Source organism: Paramormyrops kingsleyae, chromosome 18, assembly GCF_048594095.1.
Source record: "Paramormyrops kingsleyae isolate MSU_618 chromosome 18, PKINGS_0.4, whole genome shotgun sequence".
Classification (NCBI taxonomy): domain Eukaryota; kingdom Metazoa; phylum Chordata; class Actinopteri; order Osteoglossiformes; family Mormyridae; genus Paramormyrops; species Paramormyrops kingsleyae.
This window is the reverse complement of record NC_132814.1, coordinates 25,652,814-25,677,262: the sequence shown is the minus strand read 5'-3', so window position 1 is coordinate 25,677,262 and position 24,449 is coordinate 25,652,814. Positions and strand designations below refer to the sequence as shown.

The 24,449-nt window shown below is 42.5% G+C and overlaps 1 protein-coding gene across 1 annotated transcript; it reads right to left on the bottom strand.

Moving 5' to 3' along the window:
• Positions 1-16,128: 16,128 nt before the first annotated feature.
• On the bottom strand, positions 16,129-23,859 carry tmem240a (transmembrane protein 240a). Its single transcript, XM_023831292.2, has 4 exons — positions 22,601-23,859; positions 22,114-22,220; positions 19,633-19,841; positions 16,129-17,517 (listed from the first exon to the last, which is right to left on the bottom strand). The coding sequence occupies exons 1-4, from the start codon at positions 22,655-22,657 to the stop codon at positions 17,363-17,365; spliced, it is 528 nt and encodes a 175-aa protein (XP_023687060.1). The 5' UTR covers positions 22,658-23,859; the 3' UTR covers positions 16,129-17,362.
• Between the last annotated feature and the right edge of the window lie 590 nt (positions 23,860-24,449).

The following is a 24,449-nucleotide window of genomic DNA, read 5'->3' as shown; positions in this document are numbered from 1 at the left end:
TATATATATATATATATATATATATTGTAGATGAACCTTATAAATAAATTCTGTCAACTTTTATATGGTTCAGAAATTAAAAGGAAGCATAGAAGCCCTTTTTTTCAATGACTGGCACATCGGAACCCACAACACAACCACTTTCTCACACTGCTCTGACTTGATGTTGTCCCACTCGTCTTCAAGTTCCTTCCAAGTACCTGTAGTGGGCTTGTTTACCATAATTGTGTTGCCAGTTGCCTTCCAGAGATTCTTGATAGGGTTTAGAACAGGTCTCTGGGCTGGCCATTTTATCACCTGGATGTTCTCAGCTTTGAGGAGTTGCTTCACATTGTCTTCTATCAAAGTGATTGGCTGACTGGGTGATGCTCGTAAGGAAGGAACCTCATGTTGCAGAAGGAGGTTCTGATGTTCTTTAGCATTCACCTTACAATGTAGCCGTATGAGAGGCCTGACTCCTGCAGCAGAGAACATACCACATACAATGACTCGTGGCCCTCCCACCTCTTCCCACTTCTTCACACACTTTTGGTGGAGTCTTTCCTCAATTCAACGCCACAAATAATGTTTCCCATCTGAACTAACTAAATTAAACTTGCTTTCATCACGGAAATTAACTTTGGACCGGTTCTCCTCTGCCCACATAACATTCTCCCCAGCAAACAGCTAGTCTATCCTTCTCAGTCTTCTTGCTGAGTGACTTGGTCACCAGAGAGTGGCCTTTCAGTCCATATCTACCCAGATGATGTGACCCTTTCAAGACAAGTTCTCGCCCTGCCCAGAACTAATTTGGTGAGCAATTCCAGCTTACTTTTATTGTACAGCTTCAATATTTGAGAAAGGAAGCTCTTGGATCAAATAACTTCTCTTCCAGTGGCTAAGAGGGTCATCCCATTAGGCTTCATCTGAACAAGATGACATCACAGGGTTTCAGGCACCTTGGAGAGGTCCACCATCTTGGAAAATGGCTACCATTGTTGCCAAATAGATTGGGGTTGCCAGATATTTCAAAATATTTCAGATTAGATCCAAAAACTGTGAAGTATAACAAATTTCTCTCTAATTTAGATCCTGTCCCTTCACATTTTTTGTTTAAACCATAGTTTTCACTGATGAAATATGATTAAAATACATCTATTTGTGATAGAATAACATTGAAGTCGGATAAGCTGTGACTTTCTATATTACAAAAACACCCCTTGTTCTGTAATTTTGATTGCCGCTGTATATACACTTCTGTACTATGCTATGTAATAAAACATTTATGAATGCTTGTTCGTAACTATGTACCTGACAGTACTAAATGAAAATGATGGATGTATCACAGCTTGTGTGTGGAGGGGGAATGACATTTTAATTCAGTTGACTTTAATGACTAAATTTATTATTGAAAGACAGTAAGTTTTAATTGCGTTAAACATTTTGAACATTTTCATAAACATTTCCGTGCTCAAAACAAAAGAGCACAGACCAGCATGATTTCCCTGCTGGTCTGTGCTGGTTAGTTGCTGGTTTAGCTGGTGGACTAACATAGCTGGCCTGCTCTACCTGCACTTGAAGCTGGACCACCAGCAATATTTCATTAATGATGCTGGTCCACCAGCACAAAGACACAACATATGCTGGTATAACCAGCATACATTATGCTGGTCATGCTGGTTTTTTTCAGCAGGGTAACCATTTGCTTACAGGTATAATTGTGTTTTCCCCAAAATGATCTTCTGAAGCTTCCTCTTTTGGAATAGCAGAACCATCTTGAAAGTGAGAACAGAAGATTTCTTCCTGAGAACCACCCTTCATTTTGCCCTGAGCAGCTTGGGACAGGCTTTAAATTGTGAAAAATCAGAAACGGAACAGAACCGACAGGATTACTGCAGGCACGTGGTTCAGTAGCAGGGCTGGATTGGGATTAAATTTCTTGACAATCAGGCGGGACCGCATAAATTTTGCCGGCCCATGTGCCCGTCCCACCAGGAAAATGGGCATCTACCACCATTTATTACCTTAAATTTCTAATACTCCAAAACCTACCATGTTGATTCCATTATGACTTCAATGCATTTATTTCTTAAAATGTTTTATATGGTTTAGAATTTCCATATTCATTTTCTTAAGAAGTGTGGGGCTTCTGTAGGAAGTGACACTTGTTATGATGAGTATAAGCACATGACTGCATTTGTGTCATTTGCAAGTTTTTTGAGCCTAGTTGCATTTGTCAGCTGTTGTGTAAGTCACTTTGAACAAAAACCTTCAACAAATGAATAAAACGCAAATACAAAATATATGAATAATATGTATAAATGAGCAACAGTCAGTTTGCATTGTCACCCAAGAAAAGAATGTAATATAATTAAGACATTATTTTAACATTATTCATCACCTATAGAAGAATCTGAATTAATCCGCACAAACATTTAAATGCGTGCTAACCTGATTGAGCAAAACCTGTGAAAGGGGTCTTTATTGAAAGGCGTAGACAGGATACAACATGCTGACAGGTAACAATGGCGAAACTGGGAGCGCAACACCGGGAGACTCTAATATACCTGACTAACGAGGGATCAAACACAAGGCAGCTGTGAATGATTAACAGGAGGGTAGGGACAAGAGATAAGACTAACTAGCTCTAGGTGTGGCTAGTGTTGTCCCATGAGCTCATTACATTATAAGTCTAGAATTTATTAATTTTAAAAAATCATTTGCTCATTCAGAGCACCACACGGTAACTCGGTTGGGTACATGGTCCATCCTTAGCAGTCATCAAGCTACCCAAAAATCTTCTGATTCTCACATCCTTTTTTTATATCTATATTAAGACACTTTGGTGAAGGGGGATGGGATGAGGAAAAAGTGATGCATTAAATCTAGGTTTTCAAGTTTCTTTTCGATCTGGCTTGTCAACATCTCTACTAATTTTTCACTTTGGAAAACAGAGAATCTAATACAAAATACCAATTGGTCAGGCTTTTCAAGTTGATTGGCTAACTGGAATAAGTCTGAAAATGGGATTGGCCAAGAAGACCAGTCAATCTTATATATGACATAGGCAGCTGGCGACCAGCCGATTTTACTGGAGTGAAATTCGCTCGCTCACGCCCCTACAAGTACTGACCCCCTCCGCAGTGCCAGCAAAGAAAAGCTACATGATATGGGGGGGGTAAAGGTGTCAAAGATGCTATTAGGTTAGTACAGTGTGATAAAAGAAAGAAATGTTAATAGAGCTGTTAAACAATTATTATTATTTAATTCAGGATTAATCGTATGCCTTGGTAATTAATCGCATATACAATCTTATAGTCTGTTTATTCAGTATAGAAATTAAATTCTATTAGAAATCTTTGCTAATACTATTAACACAAATTAATGTAATGAATGCATCTGCGTTTGGATGATGTCATGATCTGTCTGTGTCTGTCGTGTTGGCCACACAGTGTCTTCTCTCGTTTCTATCACCCACACTGGTTTCCCATTTGGTTTCCCCATTACACGTGATACCTAGTATTTAGTTAACCCTCCTTATCCATTCTCCCTGCCTCCAGTTTTGACCCCTAACAGTCTTTTTGTTTATTATCCTTTGTGTGTGTCTGTTTAAAGTAAAGTTCCCTCAGTTTGATTACTGCTGTATGTGGATCCTCCCTTCTCACATTCCGCCGTGACATATACATTGAAATTCCCTTACTCAGGGGAATGGGCAAGCTTAGTTCCCCACCCCACTCAACATCCATACAGAGAAAAGGGGTGCTGGAAATTTGACAGCCTTTCCTCTGTGATTTTACCCCCTGTTTCAGTCATCCAACAATAAGCCTGCAAGGGTTATGGGTTGCAGCAGTCAGATGTTATTAGAGTAAAGCCACAAAGTCCCTTTCGCAGTTAAAATTCCACACCCACGTACAGAATCACACCTCAGTACTTTCAGGATCACTTTCAGTATTACTTTCAATAGTTTTACAAGAGCAGCTGGGCCTAGGTCCATTCCCCCAGTAACTGGCACAGCTAGTGCTGCAGTATGCACATAGGATGCATATTCTGGGAGATAGAGATAGCTTAACATGACCCTTTCTAGAAAGGTTCCCATATAATTGAGTTGGTCCTACAGGTCCTATGGTAATATGCTATTAAGAACACACAGCATGTCATTTTTGCATACATTACAGTCATACATGCTAAAAGTGTGGAATATAATTATTGAAAATTTGCAGCACATTAATAAAATATATAAAAAGCTACCAGTAGTGCACCAGTAGGTTCACACCGCTGTGCATATTCACTGGTTTTTATTGCACGGCCGTTTCTGCTGGCCCTCAGCGGACTGCGGAAGCTGCTCATGGACTTGCTGGGACTCATCCTTCTTCAGGCTCAATGTGTTTACACTGGACACAGAACTGGCACATGTCCTGGGCGACGTGCACCTACAGCTCTAGTAGATAAACGCGATATCTGTAAAGATTGTGAGCTGGGTGAAGTCCAATCACATGCACACACACATGCATTTCCTTGTTTCAAATCATTGTACTATGTTCAATTTTGTTTTTGTTTGTAAACACAGTCATACTCCAGTTTTTGCCTTGCGATTACGTGCATGAATTTTCCATGTGCTGACTTTTGTGAGAGAAAAATTGACTAGAGAGATATTTTTCTATACAGCTTTAGAATATATTTTGTATATTAAAAGCAACGGTACCTGTGTGTTAGACAGCTAACACCCAACAATAAGCTAAAGAGAATTAAGAGTTAACTTCAGCATTATAAACATGCATTAGAATTTTGTGCTTGTTGGATTTTGCAGAAATGCAGGCTGAAGAACAAACGTGTGAATCTGGAGCTCACTTATCAGAGAGGACAGGAAAACCACAAAGTCGTGCAATGTGTAGATGCTCCAGATCTGCAACATACAGGCTATATGAAGCACATACATGCTTGCAAGGTGCGAACTGTCTGTGTACCAATATAAAAGTTATGCTAACCAGAAAGTTCTCTGAGTGTTACCACGAAGATATCATGGAAGTGGCTGCTTTCTGAGCTCAGCAGTAAAATCACGTCATACTGTAAAGCACCGACTAAGTGTCATAAATTTCTTCGACAGATTAAAACAACCACTTATTTTCTCTATTCACCTCTCTGCTTTCCTAATACTAATCTCCATTTTGTACAAGTAGTTTTTGTAACACTAATCAATCTCTATTTCTATCGTTAAATGCTATTCCTTCCTCCCTTCCCAGCATAACTCGGTCTTCTTCATGCCTCCAAACTTCGTGTGGCCTTCAGATTAGCTCAAGAACAGTGCGTAGAGAACTTCATGGAATGGGTTTCCATGGCCGAGCAGCTGCATCCAAGCCTTACATCACCAAGTGCAATGCAAAGCATTGGATGCAGTGGTGTAAAGCACACTGCCACTGGACTCTAGAGCAGTGTTGACGTGTTCTCTAGAGTAACGAATCACTCTCCTCTGTCTGGCAATTCGATGGACGAGTCTGGGTTTGGTGGTTGCCAGGAGAATGGTCTTTGCCTGACTGCATTGTGCCAAGTGTAAAGCTTGGTGGAGAGGATATTATGGTGTGGGGTTGTTTTTCAGGGGTTGAGCTTGGCCCCTTAGTTCCAGTGAAGGGAACTCTTAATGCTGCAGCATTCAAAGCCATTTTGGACAATTTCATGCTCCTAACTTTTTGGGACCAGTTTGGGGATGGACCCCTCCACTTTTTTGAATAGTCAAAAATTCCCATAAACACACTCCTAAAATTGTGGACAGCCTTCCCAGAAGAGCTGATGCTGTTAAAAGTATACTCTCTTCCTAAAAGTTGCTCAGATATTAAAAACTTTTTAGATGGATTTTAATATCGTGGTTCTCCTATTGTTAAAACAAAAAAGTTTATGATGAACAATTAAGAACTCTTTAAAACAAACAGCCACAAACAGTAAAACGGGCTTTGAACAAGCAGCCAGAAACAGTTAAAACGGGCTTTGAACAAACCACTAACAGGATAAAGGCCTCAGCTTTATTTACAGGCAAGTATTGCTGCATATAGAAATTTTACACATGGGTATTAATTGCCCTCTTTCTTATATACTACTTGTTGAATAAACTCGTAAGCTGGAGCACACGGCTTAGTAAAGTTGATATCAGAAACACCTTGAAGGACACATCCACCACCTCAGGTGAAGTTCTCTACCCTGAAGCTTGTCCTGCTACGATGACAAATGCCGGGGAGCAAAGGGAGACAGGTTTTCATCTCCAAGAGACAGGATGTAGGGGAATGAGTGTGACACCTCAGCCCACTGGAGATACTCAACCATGGTGGTTCCAGTTGGTTCCAACCTGTGACTGAGAAAGAGAACATCATAGGAGTAGGTTTTTATTTATTACTGAATATGCTGGTATTGCTGCTATGGCCAGGCTATATTTGCTTCAATTACTCAGCAATTACTATGATGGTATTTTCAAAAGCAACACTATTCCAGTGTTTTGAAATCTTGGCATTATGAGTAGCAGCATCAAAGCTCCCCTTTGACATGTGTAAAGAATATTATCATTATCAGAATGTTATCGCCAAATTGGAATATTATAATCAAAACAAAATGATATGGACTGGCACAGCTGTGATCTGTATAATATAATTACGATACTGAAATTGGAACTTCCCCTTTCCATTTTGCCAGCTGGGTCACCTTCTCCGCATAAACTGCCAGCCATGTCTCATATAACTTTAATGCATCCTCTCCTAGTTAAGTAGCTCTGTTCTCTCTAAAATTTTTTAAAAATTCACGTAAAAAAGGAACTGAAAGGAACAGCTGCCATATTCATAATATAGCTCTAAATAACTTCTTTCTATAATACGTAATAATTGTGAGGATGGATCCTGGTCGCTCTCTGCAGTTTCGCCCCTCACCTGAGGCCTAACAGATGTCTTAAATTGTACTCTGTGATTACTGCCTGTATGACTTGTAGAACTGGTCTAGTCTCTGGGAGGAATTCTAGACAGATGTCCAATTACCAAGCATACCTTTGTCAAACTTGACTGCTTGAGTTCCAGAGGTGGATAGTTCAGGTTCAGAAAGTAAAATCCAGGCCAAGATTTTATTTCAACAAATAAGTTGAGTATAAAGAATCACCACCGTAAAGTACTCAACTGGTTGGTTGAAACAAAATCTTGGTCTGGAGTTTTACTTTCGGGACCTGAACTGTCCACCTCTGTTGAGCTTCCTCCTGTGTGGTTCAGTGCATGTGCTGCTCCTGATCAGTAGTGTCCCAATGCCCCTCTTGATGTGAGTGTTTGTACCAATGTCCCTGCATTTGCACAAGTGCCTTCTTCCCCATGACAGATTACCGGCTTACTCTTATGTCACAGACGACGACTCTCATTTTGCGTTTTTGGTTTTCTGTTTGCTCAGTGTCTGGAATTTTGTCCCATGACAGAATTCATTGCTTCCTAATGCACCCAGCAGAGCTATATCTGTTAAGGTACCTGGAGGACATCACGTCCACTCGCTTCACTGTTTCCTCTGCTTCACCACCTGTCACCACTACAGCCAGCATCCATCCTCCCTCTTCCCATTAGCACTGCTGTTGATTCTTGATGCAATGTGAGCTGTACCTCCAGAACAACGCTGCCTAGTTCAGCACTGAAAATGAGCAACTGGATTTTGTGATCTCCCTTCTGGGAATGGGCCACCACCTTATTTCACCAGAGAAGCCCAGTGTTTCACTCTTTTAGCCAGATCATCACTTATATAAAAGAGTGGGTTTGATCATCCACTGCAGAGCAGAGATGCCAGGAACCAACTGTTGGAGCTTCGTTAGTGATTGCTGTCAGCAGCTAAGCTTGTAATTCAATTCTGCACCTTAGCCGCGGCTAGAGAGTGCAGTGTGGTGGCCCACCTCACTGCATACCACGGAGATGGCTTCAACACGGAGGACTTCAACACGGAGATGACTTCAACACGGAGATGACTTCAACACGGAGATGACTTGCAGAGGTGAGGATCTTAGGCTAGAAAACTACACCCAGCCTTCCATCTCTTGGATAACCTGTTGTGGGAGTATCACCGTCATCTGCAGGCCAACCCACCCACCAACCTTCTATGCCAGGGTGGGCACCTTATCCGCAAAGGGTCGGTCTGTATGCGGGTTTTCGCTGCAACTCCCTAATTAGATTACTAATTAGAGGACTGATTGGCTGAAGAGTCCTCACACCTGGGTTTGAACAGCTGATCTAAAGGTTACCCCAAAAACCTGCATACACACCGGCCCTTTGCGGATAAGATTGCCCACCCCTGTTCTATGCCTGCCCAGGCTCCATGCCCTAGTGATCCCATGCAGCTGGGGAAAGCTCCTCTTACCCCAGCAGAGCATCAGTGATGCTGCCAGCAAGGCCTCTGCCTGTACTGCTGAATACCTGGATATCTTTTCAGTCAGTGGTCAACCCGTCCTGCTCGATCCATCTCTCTTATCACATGGTCAGAATTTTGGTCTTCCTCAATGTAAACCACCATTAACTCAGAGTACCTGTCATGATTCACCTTGACCCTGCTATCCATTCCTCTGTGGCCCAGATAGACTCCGGAGTGGCTGGAAGCTTTCTTGATACCGACCTGGCCCAGTCCCTGAACCTTCCCCAGTGCCTGAACCTTCCCCAGTGCCCGAACCTTCCCCAGTGCCCGAACCTTCCCCCTCATGCAGTGAATCCGCCGCTCAACATCCACGCTCTAGTTCAGGGGTCACCAACATGGTGCCCGCGGGCACCAGGATGCCCCCAAGGACCACATGAGTGGCCCCCGGACCTGTTCTAAAAATAGCACAACTCACCAGTGAGCAGCGTGTAAAATTTAATGTTATCCTGTTGCTATTCTTCTTTAATCACATTTGCATTTATATAGATTTGAAAATTACAATATCTAAAAAAAAGCATTTAAAACATGTTTATTATACATGAAGTTTAGATAAGTTTAGGAGGGCGTTTCAAACTGGTAGCCCTTCGTATGGCTCAGTACCCGTGAAGTAGCTCTCAGTTTCGAAAGGTTGGTGACCCCGATCTAGACAGGCGACCCCTGCTGGTCAAACAGAGACCTCTGCTGGTCAAACATGAACATGGCAGTATAGAGATAGACGGACCATCACAATGAAAGTAACAAATAATACATGTAGTAAAACACTAGCAAATAATACGACAATGATAAAAGAGAACAAGAAAATAAAAAGTGAAATATAATTAAACACTTTAGACAGATTGAAAACCAATGCAGATAGATGATATTTTAATAGCTTTGAATAGTGTTAAGCAACTTCGCTTTTTGATGTCTTCTGGCAGTGTGTTTCATGGTTTTGGTGCACAGTAGCTAAAAGCTGCCTTACAACTGTATGTATGTCTCACCCTTGGTGCTGTATACACAGACGACTAGAGTAGGTAGATCGCAGAATATTAAAATCAATTCTAAGATATGAGTAGCCAGCAGGGGCGTTGCTAGAGATTTTGGGCCCCATGAAAGCATATCATATTAGGCCCCCCAGTCCAAACCGATCCAGTTATTTTCCTAATTTTTTAGGGCCCCTGTCACTCAGGGGCCCTTGGAATCGTCCTAGCTTTCCTCCCCCTTACGGCACCCCTGGTAGCCAGTGTAGGTTATACAAAATTGGTGTAATATGATCAATTTTCTTACTTTTTGTGAATATTCTGGAAATAGAATTCTGAATTAATTGTAACTTATTAATGGTCAGTTTTGGCAAACCAGAAAAAAGTTACAAGTTGCCTTTACAGTAGTAAAGTTTTGTTTGCATCAGTGTTGTTTGCATCAGTGTTGTTTGCATCAGTGTTGCGACTGAGATCACTGACAACCTGTAGGCTGTTCCTGTACTATGGCGAGCAATAAAACCTGACTGAGATTTATGAAAAATATCATTATTTTGGAAGAATCCAGTAATATTTCTCAAAAATTGTACTCATAAAAAGAAGATTAGAAATTGGCTTAAAGTCATTAAGAATAGTTTTATCTAAGGAAGCTTAAGTAACAGTCCAACTTCAGCAGAAATGCCTGTAGTAAGTGATGTATTAGCGATATGGAGTACACAGTTAGTAAGTACTGAAAATGTTTGCTTGAACACTGCAGTAGGGACAGAGTTAGGGGAGCGTGTTGATGATTTTAATTGTAATGCAATTTTAAACAATCTATTTCTATACTTCCAAATGCATTTTATTTCACTCTGTACACGTTGGTACCTTCGCTTGTTACTCAGGCTGTACCTTACAATTCTGTACCTTTTAAGGTACAAAAATGGACTCCCCAAGGTACAAAAAACTGGTCATTTTACTTTGCAAAAAGGATACCCATTCTACACATATATTATCTCTCATGTAGAACTGCCAACACAGAGACAAAGCAGGCTCTCATAATTTATTATTCATTTCTGGGTCTCCAACACCCATCATTATCTCACAGGAAGACAGTGGGATCCATGTCTCAGGTAAATCACTGATGATATGTCCGGTAATGTCATATATAAACAGTATTTTTTTGTACAAAATATTCTGCATGTGCCCTATTCTTAACTGGGTTAAGAACAGACTTCTCTTTGTGTTGCAATATCCCCAGGCACCAGCAGAGGGAGCATGCAGTCTATCTTCCTTGCACAGCTCCAAGCTCACCTAGTTGTGATAAAGTGCCTCTTCTTCCCTCATTTTCCCTCTGCCTACTAATACCCCAACTCCCCACCTGGTCCTCCTTGCTACCTCTATCTTTGTCTTAGTCTGGCTGCCCCTTGTTCCAGTTACCCATTCCCCGCTCTTCCAGTCTGCTGCTCTAATATTGCTTTTATTAAACCCTGTTCTTGTTTATCGCTGCTTCTGGATCTCTTCGTGTGATGACCATAAAAACCAATAACTATGTACCAATTCAGAAAATGTGCTTTCCTGCAGAAATAGCTAATCAATAATAATCTATGGTACTATTCCACAGATGTATGCATGATTTAGACCACCCTCCTAATCTCATTCCACTAGCTACCATTTGATGTCTATATCAAGTTTAAATTCAAGGTGCCTCACTGTCATGTGAACAGTGTTGTCAGCATCTTCATATGAAGGTACTTCTTTGAATAAAGGCTCAAAATTACAATCTTGCCTCTTTTTCTGGCCTTGTTCATGGAACATGGTATTGCAGGGAAATGACCATGAAGAAAACATACATGTTTCATTAAGTAAAATGTATATATGGGGCCACTGAGTATATACAGGGCCAATGAGTAAATATGGGGCCACTGTGTATTCAGTTCAATTCAATAAAAAAAACTTTATTTGTCCCCCAGGGGCAATTAAACGCACACAGGGTAGCTGAACAAAGGACACCATGAGTATATATAGGGCCAACGAGTATATATGGGGCGAATGAATATATAAGGGACCAATGAATATATAAGTGGTCACTGAGTATATACAGAGCCAATGAGTAAATGCAGGGCCGATGAATATATAAGGCGCCAATGAATATATAAGTGGTCACTGAGTATATACAGTGCCAATGAGTAAATGCAGGGCCGATGAATATATAAGGGGGCAATGAATATATAAGTGGTCACTGAGTATATACAGTGCCAATGAGTAAATGCAGGGCCGATGAATATATAAGGGGGCAATGAATATATAAGTGGTCACTGAGTATATACAGTGCCAATGAGTAAATGCAGGGCCAATGAATATATAAGGCGCCAATGAATATATAAGTGGTCACTGAGTATATACAGAGCCAATGAGTAAATGCAGGGCCAATGAATATATAAGGCGCCAATGAATATATAAGTGGTCACTGAGTATATACAGAGCCAATGAGTAAATGCAGGGCCGATGAATATATAAGGGGCCACTGATTTTAAAAGCAGGCCTACTAAATATTTACGGCTCCACTGGTTATATACGGGACTACTGCGTATTTATGGGGTTGTATACTATTTCTTTTCTAGTGAATTATTTTGTTATGTATTATAAGAATAAATATTTTATGAGTATCCCACCAACACCACTGAGACAGACATGCCGCACATGGTGTGTATGTGGGAGCAGCACAGAGAGCACAGCTGGAGCAGCACAGAGAGCACAGGCAATGTGAGCATACATTAGCATAGAGGGACAACTCCATATATCTGATGTTATTTGGCTCTCTTTGCACAATCTGTATGTCAAGCACGTTTCGGTCAAGATTTGCTCCTCGTTGTGTAATGCATTAAGTGCTAATCCGTTCCATAGTGTGTGATCTTTCAGCCAAATCAGCTCCCCTAGAAAGTCCTTGTTTCACTCACGCCACCCTGCTGCAAGGGTGGAAGCTTCAGGTCAAGAAAGCAAAAATCCAGACCATGATTTTGTTGCAACCAACCAGTTGAGCATAAAGAGTCATAGAATACTGAACTGGGTGGTTGAAATAAAATCTTGGTCTGGATTTTTACTTTCTGGACCTGAAATGTCCACATCTGCTCAGCTGTGAGTGTAACCATGATGTCACCTATAGGCATAAAGTGACCTTGAGATGTCCGGCCTCCAAGAGGGTGGATGACGGGGACAGGATACACATCCACTCCATCCTTTTCACATTCCACCCCACATTTCCCTTTGCAATGTAATGTATGCAAATTCCCATATGTTTATTCATTTTCAGCAGTCTGTCAGCTGCAGGCCAGAGACTTCAGCCTGTCACCCTCACCTGGCTGCCAGATCAGTGGGGTGCTAATGCGTCTCCATCTTAATATGCTTAGGGTGAAGCTTCAGGTGTCATGCAAGCAGATCCCATGAACATTATGCAAATATCCTCTTAGTCAGTACAGTGTTATTAGAAAGTTTGTGGACCCTTTAGCATTTTCTTTATTTCTGCATAAATATCCTCCTGAGATCCAGCCGTTCATTTCTGTCCTCTGTAGAGGACATTATGTATATGATATATATATATATATCTTTCACACTATACATGCCACTCGGTTATGTCCTGTTCTTATGTAAAGAGAATGGTTTTGTGTAGGGGTGTGATCTTCCCAACTTCCTCATTCCATCAAGTCAAAATTTTAATCGATATTTTAAAAAAATATTTTTTTCCCCCAGGATAAAACAAAAGAGATGATGGTTGTCTTCAGGAAGGTCCACGCACACTGAGGGTTCTGCGGTGGAGTTGGTCAGGAGAACCACATTCCTTGGAACACACGTGACAGCCGACTTCACCTGGACCCTCAACACCTCCTCCTTAGCCAAGAAGGCACAGCAGCGTCTCTATTTCCTTCAGTGACTGACGAGGGCAAATCTACCTTCCCCCATCCTTACCATGTCCTACAGAGGAACCTCTGAGGGTGTCCTGACCGGCTGCATCACTGTCTGCTTTGGGAATTGCAACATCTCCGACTGCAAGACCCTACAATGGATAGTGAATGCAGCCGAAACCCCCTACCCTGCACTGAGGACAACTTCCTCACGCTGCGTCTGCAAGGCCTCCAGCATTATGGAAGACCACTCCCTTACTGCCCCCCTCCCATCTGGCAGAAGGTACAGCAGCATCCAAATGGCTGTTAGAACATTGAGGTCTTCACCAGCCAATTATAAACCTGGTTTACCACCAGCACTAGCCACCTTATCCAGTGGTCACTGCCCAACACTGCACCTTTTCCTACATCTGTGTCATATCTGTTGTATTTGTTCATTTATTATTTATTCACATTTTTAATCAAGACTTCTAAAGTCTCCACCAAATCTGTAGTACTGTGTGGGTATGCCCAGCGTCCCTGTGGGCTACTGCATGTATATTCTCTACTAATTATATTTATTAGCTATTTTTCTCCTTTTCCTCTTTCCCTCATATCTTGCATTTGTCTTCTTTACAGTTTCTGCACTATGTATATATCTACACTGCACCCCAGTCCTGAAGACCTTTATTTTGTACCACTGGATGCTGCGAATTCTATATTTAGATGACCCACTTGATCAGATTTTCATGGAAGTCCTAAAACTTGATACAGAGAACCCATTTAAACAATAACAATAATGACATTTCCCCTGTGGGGAGATTCTCTTCTCTCCTTCCCCATCTTGCTCTCCATGACACATCACACTTGAGTATTCTGCCAACATCAGGCTTGAACTGGTCACCATCTGATCACAGATACTGATGCTCAAATACATGAAAACTGCCGCACGCGACACAAAATGTTTTTCTTGTTGCTTTATTTGTTGAGGAAAATAATCCGGTGTTACATATATATGTGTGTGTGGAATAGGAATGTGACCCTTTACTGTCAGTAACTGGTGTGACCCCATTGTTCAGCAATAACTTAGAAATGAAATGATTATGCTTTATTGACCCCTGTGGGGAGATTCTCTCTTCACCTTCCCCATCATGCTCTATGTAAGTGACAGCAAGCATGGCAGTGAAGTGCAGCCACCTGTAGTGTTGCCCAGGGGGCTGGAGGTTAAGGACCTTGCTGAAGGGTCCATAGATGCACCAAGGCTGGGCTTCAACTGGCAGCCTTCTGATTACAGACACAGAGGCTCAGCTCACTGAGCCACATGCTGCCCCTTTGACTAAATGGTTCCAGTCCTGCACATCGCATTGGCGGAACCGTAGCCCATTCCTCCTTACAGAGCAGCTTCTCTCAGGGACATTGGTGAGCCTCCTCGCATGGACTGCTCACTTCAGGTCCTTCTACAACACTTTTATAGGTTTAAGGTCAGGATTTTGACTTCCAGAACATAAACTTTCCTCTGCTTTAACCATTTTTTGGTTGAACGACTGGCGTGTTTAGAGTTGTTGTCTTGCCTCATGACTCACTTTCTCTTGAGATTCTTGTAGAACTTGCTGGTCCCATTCAGTATTCATTGTTCCATCAATGACTGCAAGCCATCCTGATCCCATTCAGTATTCATTGTTCCATCAATGACTGTAAGCCATCCTGATCCCATTCAGTATTCATTGTTCCATCAATGACTGTAAGCCATCCTGATCCCATTCAGTATTCATTGTTCCATCAATGACTGTAAGCCATCCTGATCCCATTCAGTATTCATTGTTCCATCAATGACTGTAAGCCATCCTGATCCCATTCAGTATTCATTGTTCCATCAATGACTGTAAGCCATCCTGATCCAGAAGCAGCAATGCAGGCCCACACCATGATACTGCCACCGCCATGTTTCACAGATGGAATAAGGTTCTTATGCTGCAATGCAGTGTTTGCTTTTTGCTAAACAAGAAGTTTCTCCAAAGCCAAATCCATGTAACTTTTAGAGAAACATCAGATGGATAGCAATGTTCTTCTTGGAGAGTGGTGACTTTCTCCTTGCAGCCCTGCTCTGTACACCATTGCTGTTCAATGTTCTCCTGATGGTGCGCTCATGAACACTGAACCCTAACCCTTAGATGTTACTCAGGTTCTTTGTGAACTCCTGGACTATTTCATGCCTTGCTCTTTGATTGATCATTGTTGGTCAAACCACGTCTGCGGAGGATAACATAATAGTATTGAATATTCACTATTTGTACATAATCTGCCTGAGAATTGGTGGAATCCAAACTCTTTAGAAATGGTTTTATAACCTTTTCCAGCCTGGTGACCATCAACAATTTGTTCTGAGGTCCTCAGAAATCTCCATTGATCAAGCCATGACACAAATCCACAGACCTCTCTTGTGAAAATCAAACTTTGATCTCTGAGAAAAGACTCAGATTTATGTTCTTTTAATATGGCCAGGCCTCCCACACTCACACCTGATTGGCTTTAAATAAGGCTGGGCCTCCCACACTCATACCTGATTGGCTTTAAATAAGGCTGGGCCTCCCACACTCACACCTGATTGGCTTTAAATAAGGATGGACCTCCCACACCTGATTGGCTTTAAATAAGGCTGGGCCTCCCACACTCATACCTGATTGGCTTTAAATAAGGCTGGGCCTCCCACACTCACACCTGATTGGCTTTAAATAAGGCTGGGCCTCCCACACCTGATTGGCTTTAAATAAGGCTGGGCCTCCCACACTCATACCTGATTGGCTTTAAATAAGGCTGGGCCTCCCACACTCACACCTGATTGGCTTTAAATAAGGCTGGACCTCCCACACTCACACATACATGTAACATTGGATCATTTCCCTCAATAAATAAAGGAACAAATGTAATGTTTGTGTCATTTGTTTAATTGGGTTCTTTTTATCTAATTTTGGGACTTACGTGAAAGTTTGATCACAGAGGGTTCACAAACATTCTAGCACCGTTGTAGCAGTTCCCCCCAATACAGAAGTATGACTTTGCCGTCTGTCCATCTGAAGAGAGCTGCTAAACATCTGAATGAGGCTCCTCAGGTCAGGGCTTCTGCCCCTGTGCTTCCACCAAAGAACCTGAAACATCCAGGACATTCTTTGACGTTTTGGACGTGGTTCCCCACGGGGTCCTCCAGCTATAAGGCACACGTCCTCAGACTGCAGCAGGAACCTGCGCAGACTCCACACAGAACCTGAGGGAACGATGCCTCCCTGCTTAAACGCAAGGGATTAAAATCTCAGCTCAAAGAGCGACACCTTAAAACACCGACAGTCACATCAATACGCTTCATCTGCACTTTTAATAAAACGAACATTTTATCCTCACAACAGCAATGTCTGGACAAAAGAGGAAGGTATGAGATTGGCTGATTGGCCGTTTGCTGGTATGATGTGAATATTTCAGAGCATTCTGCAATGGGGCTGTGACAACAGTAGGGAAGAACCAAAATACATGCCCCCCGACTTCCTTTGCTTTCTATATGTATGAATGCTTAATTAATGCAGAAAACTCTGTGTACCACACTCAACCCCCACAATACATACAAATAAAATTAAATAAATTCATTCAGTCACAATATAGCAAACCTAATTATCTACACTATACACAACAATCTCTTGTTTAATTTTGATTTTCCCTGTAGTCTATTACTTTCATTTCACATACATTTCCCCACACGTTCCCCCACACGTTCCCCTGTCCCGTAACCCCTTCTTCCCATCTCCTTTCCTGTCTGCAACAGTCCACCATGGCACATTTTCTTAAAATGACCCCAGAAACATTCCTCCAGTACTCCACTTTCTCTGCCCAATGTATAAAACCTCCCCTCTAGTATGCTAATATGAGCACACTTTTAAACACCAGGCACGAACAATGTATGTACAGAAGACCCCTCTTTGAAAAAAAGTTAAAAAAACAAGCCCATTCCAAGTACAATGGACAGACGTAAGGTAAGCCTGTGTGTCAAAAAGTCATTTGAGAAGCTTCTGCCGTCATCCAGGCCGTCAAAAAGTGTCCAAGTTGGTCTGAGGCTTCGGCAGGTCCTGTCAAGGGCTTCAGAAGTAACTCCTCAGAGGTGGGGGAGCCTGACAGTTACAGATGGCGGGGGCTTGGGTGCCCGTTGTGATAGAGCTTCTGTTTAATGTGCACCATGTTTCCGCTGGAGTCCTCTAGCTGGCCCAACTCTGCACCCCTGCGCAGCTCTCGGAGACTGCAGAACCGCGGGATCCATGTCCAAGAAGGTCCATCTGAGGGGTTTCAGGGCACAGTAGAGAGAAGAAAGGCCAGTGAGAAATATGGACGAAAAGATGAAAAGAGTGAGAACATCAGGTAACGGATGGGTTCCATTGTCCATTTTTCTGCAGACTGACTTTCTCAGTAGCATTTTCATTAGGCAAAGCTTAACATGTATGTGTATGTGCATGCGTGACCACAATTAAATGATGCTGTTATTTGTATTATTATATTATTCTCTTGTTCATTTCTCAGGTATTAATTTGGCATCAGTTTATCCAGGGAACGGTAGTAGACCGCAGGTAAAAGTCAATGAATATCCAATACTGTAAATCACGTTTAAAAGAAAATTTCAGAACATCATTTTCAAATTAAGAGAAATTAGGTAAATTTTAGTAAAATCTGGGAGTCTGGACTACAAGAACCACAGAAGCACGACAAAAAGGTAAAGAAATCGAGAAATGCAATCGAAAGGGGCGTCATATCCCAGATCTGTGGGATACAGACATGCTGCAAGACTAAGGTCTTTCCATGGAGGACGGTGGCTTGGATTCCATGGCTGTCATGATGTTTGGAAGGCAACTGTGTTTGAGGAGATGCCAAGAGAGCCTGAATAAAGCTTCCTCCATTCATTCCTGTTACTGCATCCTCTATTTTGCCAGTTTGATGGATGCTGCCTCATTCAGTGGGCAAGTAAAGCCTGGTCTGAATTAGGAATGAGCTCAGCAGATGGCGGATATAGGGGAATGTGAGGGAAGCCACATGGAGGATGAAGGAGCAAGAGGAATATCGAGCTGAAAACAAAGGCAAGGATGCCGTTTCGTAATCCTTGATGCGGAGTGTAAATGCGCGAGCGTGTGTGTGGAAGGGAAGACTTTCATGTGTCTGACTCTCTCTCACCAGCTGCCGCTCCTCACTGGGCTATTTATAGCTCACAAAGACAGAAAGCGCAGGAGTAAGAGTGTTTGTGCATGTGTGTGTCGTCTGTATGGAGTGTGTGTCTCTCCTCCGTTCTCCCTCTCCGGCGGTCTGTCACACACTCCGCACTTCTATAGGGACTATGACCTGTCAGTAGCATCAAACGTTCTAGGAACCTGAAGATTAACTTGACGTAGGAAAATGTATCTCTAGTATATGATCACAACCCAGTTAATAATACTAGTTTGAGATCCTTGCCTGAAACGGCTCTGCATGTTTAGCAGGCCTCTCCACCAAACTAATGATCCCAAATGCCTGTAAAACAGATTCTGGCAAAGCAGAGTCACATTCATCTTGAGCAGGACATCCCCACAAAGCTGACATAGCAATAATGAGTAACAGAACAGCAGTGCATCTTTGTGTGTGCAGAGTAGAACACTTATAATAAATCTACGGGTTTTTCTTTAGGGACGACAGCCCAGCATGCTTTAGCCATAGGCCACAAACTCTCTAGCTGTCTATCATCTCCCACCAACAACAAATAACATCTAGCACTGAAGTAACGTTTGCTATACATGCCACCTATCCGTGTTCCTCTCAGCTGCCATCAGACTCCACCCCAGCTCCCTGTAACTTAGCATCTGTCCATGTTTGCTCACTACTGCCAGCTGGCCTTGCTAGTTCACAGCCCACATGCAGGTATTATCAAGCTCTGGAAACCAACATTTGCAGCATCCATCAAATTGCCAAGCTTTGCGCATCATGAGTTATATCAGGCAAATTTTCACTTTCCTTGCACGCAGACAAAACCTATGTGGTGATTGTCCACTAATTCGTTTAATGTCAGGAATATTTTAAGGACGCAAAGCTGTCATAGAGAAGAAAAGATACACATTTTCACATAAGATCTTCATATCCTAGACACATCAGGAGACTCTGTTTCTACATCTTGTCGAGTTAATATGAGAGTCATTAACAGAAGTGACTTTTTGACTATGACTATGAATGACTTTGAATGACTATCCCACTCTTACAAAACATGACTTAGTTCTGCAGCCCGAGTCAGCTCCCTACACTCACTGACACCTTCTGCACTCTGAGTTCCATTGACTCTCTTGTCCTCTTCATGTCGCCTCCTCCAAGGAGCACCGCAGACCTGCTCCTACTCATCCCACACCTCTGAAGGTGCTCCGATCCCCCACTATACTTACCGTACGGTCCGCTGCTCCTCCAGGCTCGCATGGCACAGTGGAGAGCCCCATCCAGCCAGAACAGCAGCCAGCTGATGCAGAAGCCCAACAGCAAGCCTAACATCAGGTCCATCTCCTGCTTGGTCACACTCTCACTCACAAAGTAGTTCTCGGATGAGTCCACCAGAGACTGGTCCCCATCATAAGGAATCACATAGTGAACGTGATGCCTGCAAAAAGGCAATGTTGGGAGAGATGTTTTTCATAATATATGAAAACAGCAGAAGAGGTGATGCCATGCAGTGTTGGCCACAAGTGTAAGAGGGGCGACCGGAACAGTCTTTGTCAGCTGAGCCGACAGGACCTAACAGAGTCGAGATGGTCGACTGACCCCAGCTGCATAACACAAGTGCAAGATAAACGGACACTGCGCTAGGAAACAAGATGACGGCTAGAGGCAGCGCAGGGAAGAGGACGGCTAGAGGCAGCGCAGGGAAGATGACGGCTAGAGGCAGCGCAGGGAAGATGACGGCTAGAGGCAGCGCAGGGAAGGTGACGGCTAGAGGCAGCGCAGGGAAGATGACGGCTAGAGGCAGCGCAGGGAAGATGATGGCTAGAGGCAGCGCAGGGAAGATGACGGCTAGAGGCAGCGCAGGGAAGGTGACGGCTAGAGGCAGCGCAGGGAAGATGACGGAGGGTGACATTAACAAAAAAAAAAGTCTCAGAAGGAACAAGTTAAAAATGATGAGCTTGCCATTAATGGTTTGATTCCATTGTCTGTACATGTTAATTGGGCCTGTATGTTCATGTATAGATGCCCCCCTTCACTTTTTACCCTTTCAGGTGTTTGAAGGCAGGATGTCAGCATGAAGGGAGCTTTACGTTTTCCTTCGTATCTTCAGTAGACCTGTTATTACATCACGGAGGCAGCTTGGTGTAATCTCACATCTCCAGGCCTTGGCTACTGACACATGTCCCTAGTGCTGTGTGTGTGTGTGTGTGTGTGTGTGTGCGTGCACAAAACGGCATCTCTCCATGTTCTGTAATGGTCTGGTAACCTGTCCTGTGTGCTCTCTCACTGCGATCCTGTTCAGGATGGCTGGTATGGAATATGGATAGATTGTTTTACCTTTGATATTGAAAATGACAATATCAATGATAAAGTTTATCAGTATGACATATATTTATACAAGACATGTCAGGGATTGATAAATCACTCCTGTCTTAAATAGCTTAAATGAGATGAGTATAAAACATTGAGTAACAGAACACAACCAAACAATATTCAGAAGGTATACTATAGATGGAAGGTACACATACTCTTTACATGTAAAACACTACATTTTCATTGCAACTACTGATGCTGTAATTGTGTTGATGACCTGTTTGAATGCACACACTGCATGCACTCTGTAATTAATATAAACAATAGCAGCACGACACTCTGCCACATGGGACAGATGTGAAGTAGGGACATCAAACACAAATAGCTCTACCGACATTCCTGTAGTATATCATGTACCATACAACTTTTAAAATGAACTGAACAAACATTAAACACAATAAAATTTGCAGTGTGTCGACAGAGAGCAACATCAGCTAAAATCCCAATCCTAAAACCTATTGCATTTGATGATTGAATTCTAGTTCACTTTTTAGAGCAAAAATAGCATTATTATGTCAAAACTCGAGGACTTATAAAAACACCATCAGTTTTGGTCTATATTTTGTATAGTTGTACATTTATAACACCTTATATTGACAAATAAAACCCTGTTTTACTGTTGCACAACGATCAATTCCAACTACACACTTAATTTATATAAATAGGAGAAAGATTTACCTAATAGTCCCTTCTCACAATTCAAGTGTTTAACCTTCTTCATGAAATCCGGTATACCAATACTGGTCTTTTAAATCACATTAAGTCTGGAATTGGGAACCCAGTCAACCACTCTCTCCTTTTTCTCATACTTCGTATACAGGGGATTTGGACCATGGGGAAAGTGTGTGTGTGGGGTGGGGGGTGGGGTTGGGGGTTGATTGAGGGCCCGGGCATACTACTGTGTCCAGGGCCTGAAATTTAGTGCCACATATATATGCATCCATAAATGCAGTAAGTCCCACAATAACCATGTATACCATGAAGGAGAAAATTAGTGGAATCAGTGAATGCTATTCCCTATGAGATGTTATGGGCCTCGATCATCTGCAATCAAGGCTGGACTTATGCATGGACTAACCTCAACTTGTATGGGGCCCCTAGGTATTTTTCCTGGTTGTTACAGCAGTATGCGTGCTCTTAAATACAACTGACCAGGCAGAACATGGTAATCGCTGCTTTCCATTAAGAGTGCTGATTTGATTAGGCTAGGCAAAGAAGTCAGTCATCTTCCAACGACATCAAGAACGTCTCTAATTTATTTGACATTATGTTATATTATTTTCTGAGACGTCGAGCAAATAAAATGTGTTACTTTCGTTATTATGGGGCAATTTTACCTTCCACAGTTGCAATGACAGACGCGGTCCTCTCCTCGTAAATGCGGTAAGATATAGTTGTGAAAGCGATCCAGTAGCGCGTTCATGTCCATTAAACACGCTATCGCCTGCAAAGAACCATTTGAGTCAATTGGGGCAAAGCAAGCAGTATTCCGACAACAGCAACCCCCATACGACCTGAAAAAGCGGTTCACGGGAGACAAATCACATAGATATCTACAAAAATCCACAAATGATTAAAAAAAAAAAACCAAAAAAAGTGCTCCAGAAAAAAAAAATGTCCTTCGTTTAAGTATTACGAATACTGCAAATACACTTCAATTAGTCTGCATGCATTCTCAGAATCCTTATCTTCGTGTAGTTTTCTGTGCCAAAAATGTGCACTTATGTATTTTCAGAATTTCAACCAGGCAAAAATTACATTAACACCTTCTTTTGAAAATATCATAAAAGGCGTGAGGCATGGGAGTGTAGAAATTCTTCTTACCATCACCATTGCAGCCCCCAGAATCATAAAGATCATCGCGGAGGTGATCATATGCATTAAAACTTCCCAAACTGATTTTTTCTCCCTCCGTTCCCACGTTCAGTCCAAGGTTTCGGTCAAATCAAACACCCTGCCCCAAGCAGCGACTCTCCATAGAGGTTTACCGCAGCTGATACTTCGGTACCTCCTAGCTCCCCGGCAAGGACCGCAATGTTTCGCGGCATAAGGTGCCCTGATTTCCGCGGCTCATGCAAAAGTCTCTCTCCTGATTTCACTATGCGGCGATTGTATCCTACGTTGAAGTTGAAATAAATGGTATCCCCGGTAAGAGAATACAGGTTGAGACGCTGGTCTGGGTTAATGTTTCTTTAAAGATTTTTCTTAGAAAAAATGCATTCCTTTCCGTTTCGTGACCATTCACAAATCTGGGCAAGGTCGAAGGAGGAGGTAAAACCCAGTGAAGGGTACCACTACTCTGCCCTGATATGTATTTGTTCCTTCAAATGTTGTCCATTTGCTTTCTTAATGAATTCCCTGAATCATCGGCTGATCGGCGTCTTTCACTAAGTGGTTTTTTCACTCGGTTAACACTAATCCTACTGTCCATTTGATAGCTGTCATTAATGCTGTAATTTCAGTAACGGCTGTGTCCGATCGAAGGCTTGTTGGAATTGGATCCTCCCCTTAATCCAGTGGAGATGCTGCGGCGGCTTTTGCATCATCGCCCGGGGAAAGAGATGTCCGTATCCTATCTCCTCGCTCCCTTCATCGTGGCCAGTTCCTACGTACGATTCTCCGTGTGTCTGAGAGATATCAAAGGTCGATATACCTTACGGAAGGATGCCCCAGTTTTTCCCCCTAAATGTTGAGATGTAAAGTAATGCACAAAACAAACGGCGAATTACCCCCCTCACGCACGATCTCTCCCTCTTTAGTGCGTGACATTGCAGGTCAAATTTGTATTCTGCGCCATTCCGTAGGGCAGGGCTTGCTTTGTGTACGGCTCCCAAACTATCATCGCTGAGTCGAATCATGAGCCATAAGGAAAGGCAATTAACCACGGGGAGCGCTCAGATTATACAGAAACACTGAGAACCAGGTCGCCCGTATTGTCATTTAGTTCCCAGCAACTAGATTGAATGGAAAATGCGGCTACGGGCTCATGTCTTGGTCATTCGTAAGGTAAGGAAGAGGATCTTACCCAAGGGACTGATAGGCTGGCTATATTTATGTTTGACCTATATGGCTTTTGAAGAAGGTATTGGAAGGGTGGGATATAATTAAGTTGCAAATTGTGAAACCTGGATTATCCGTTTTCGGGAGCTCTCTTACGGTTTCTTACTGAAAGAACAAAACTAGAAGAAACAACTGAGAACCATATATAACGTAATTTAAATAAAGAGGCATGCTTAAGCATTGCTACTTATAATGTATTTTCATTAGAGAATTGAAATGGAAGCTATGAGATACCATGTTTTAATTCGAAATGGGGTTTTCTCCCAGTGGTGGTGGTTCCTATTAAAATGCACTTTGCTGTTAGCGGCATCTTAGAGGGACAGCAATGTGATCTTGGTGTGGCTGGAGGATGAGCCAATCAGAAGGCAGCTGCACAGAGACGCTGACATTTTTAGTGGATGTTTCGGAGGATGTTGGTGACCGCAACATACCGGTAGTTAGGCATGAAATCAGTATCTTACAAATGTTAAAATATTGTGGAGAAAAAAACAGAAGCCTATCGTGTTCATTAGGCAAAATAATTCCACAGCTTACAGACGCATTAACAAAACTTTCTAGGATGTGAGCCAACAATTGTTTGCCCACATCTTTCCATGGCTTAACCAATATAGTT

Coding starts and splice junctions, on each gene's coding strand:
- tmem240a (XM_023831292.2), bottom strand. CDS start 22,657: ATGCATATGATCACCTCCGCGATGATCTTTATGATTCTGGGGGCTGCA. Junction 19,842..22,113: donor TGTCATTGCAACTGTGGAAG/GTAAAATTGCCC, acceptor GCCTTTTTGCAG/GCATCACGTTCACTATGTGA. Junction 17,518..19,632: donor GAGGAGCAGCGGACCGTACG/GTAAGTATAGTG, acceptor GAAACCCCTCAG/ATGGACCTTCTTGGACATGG.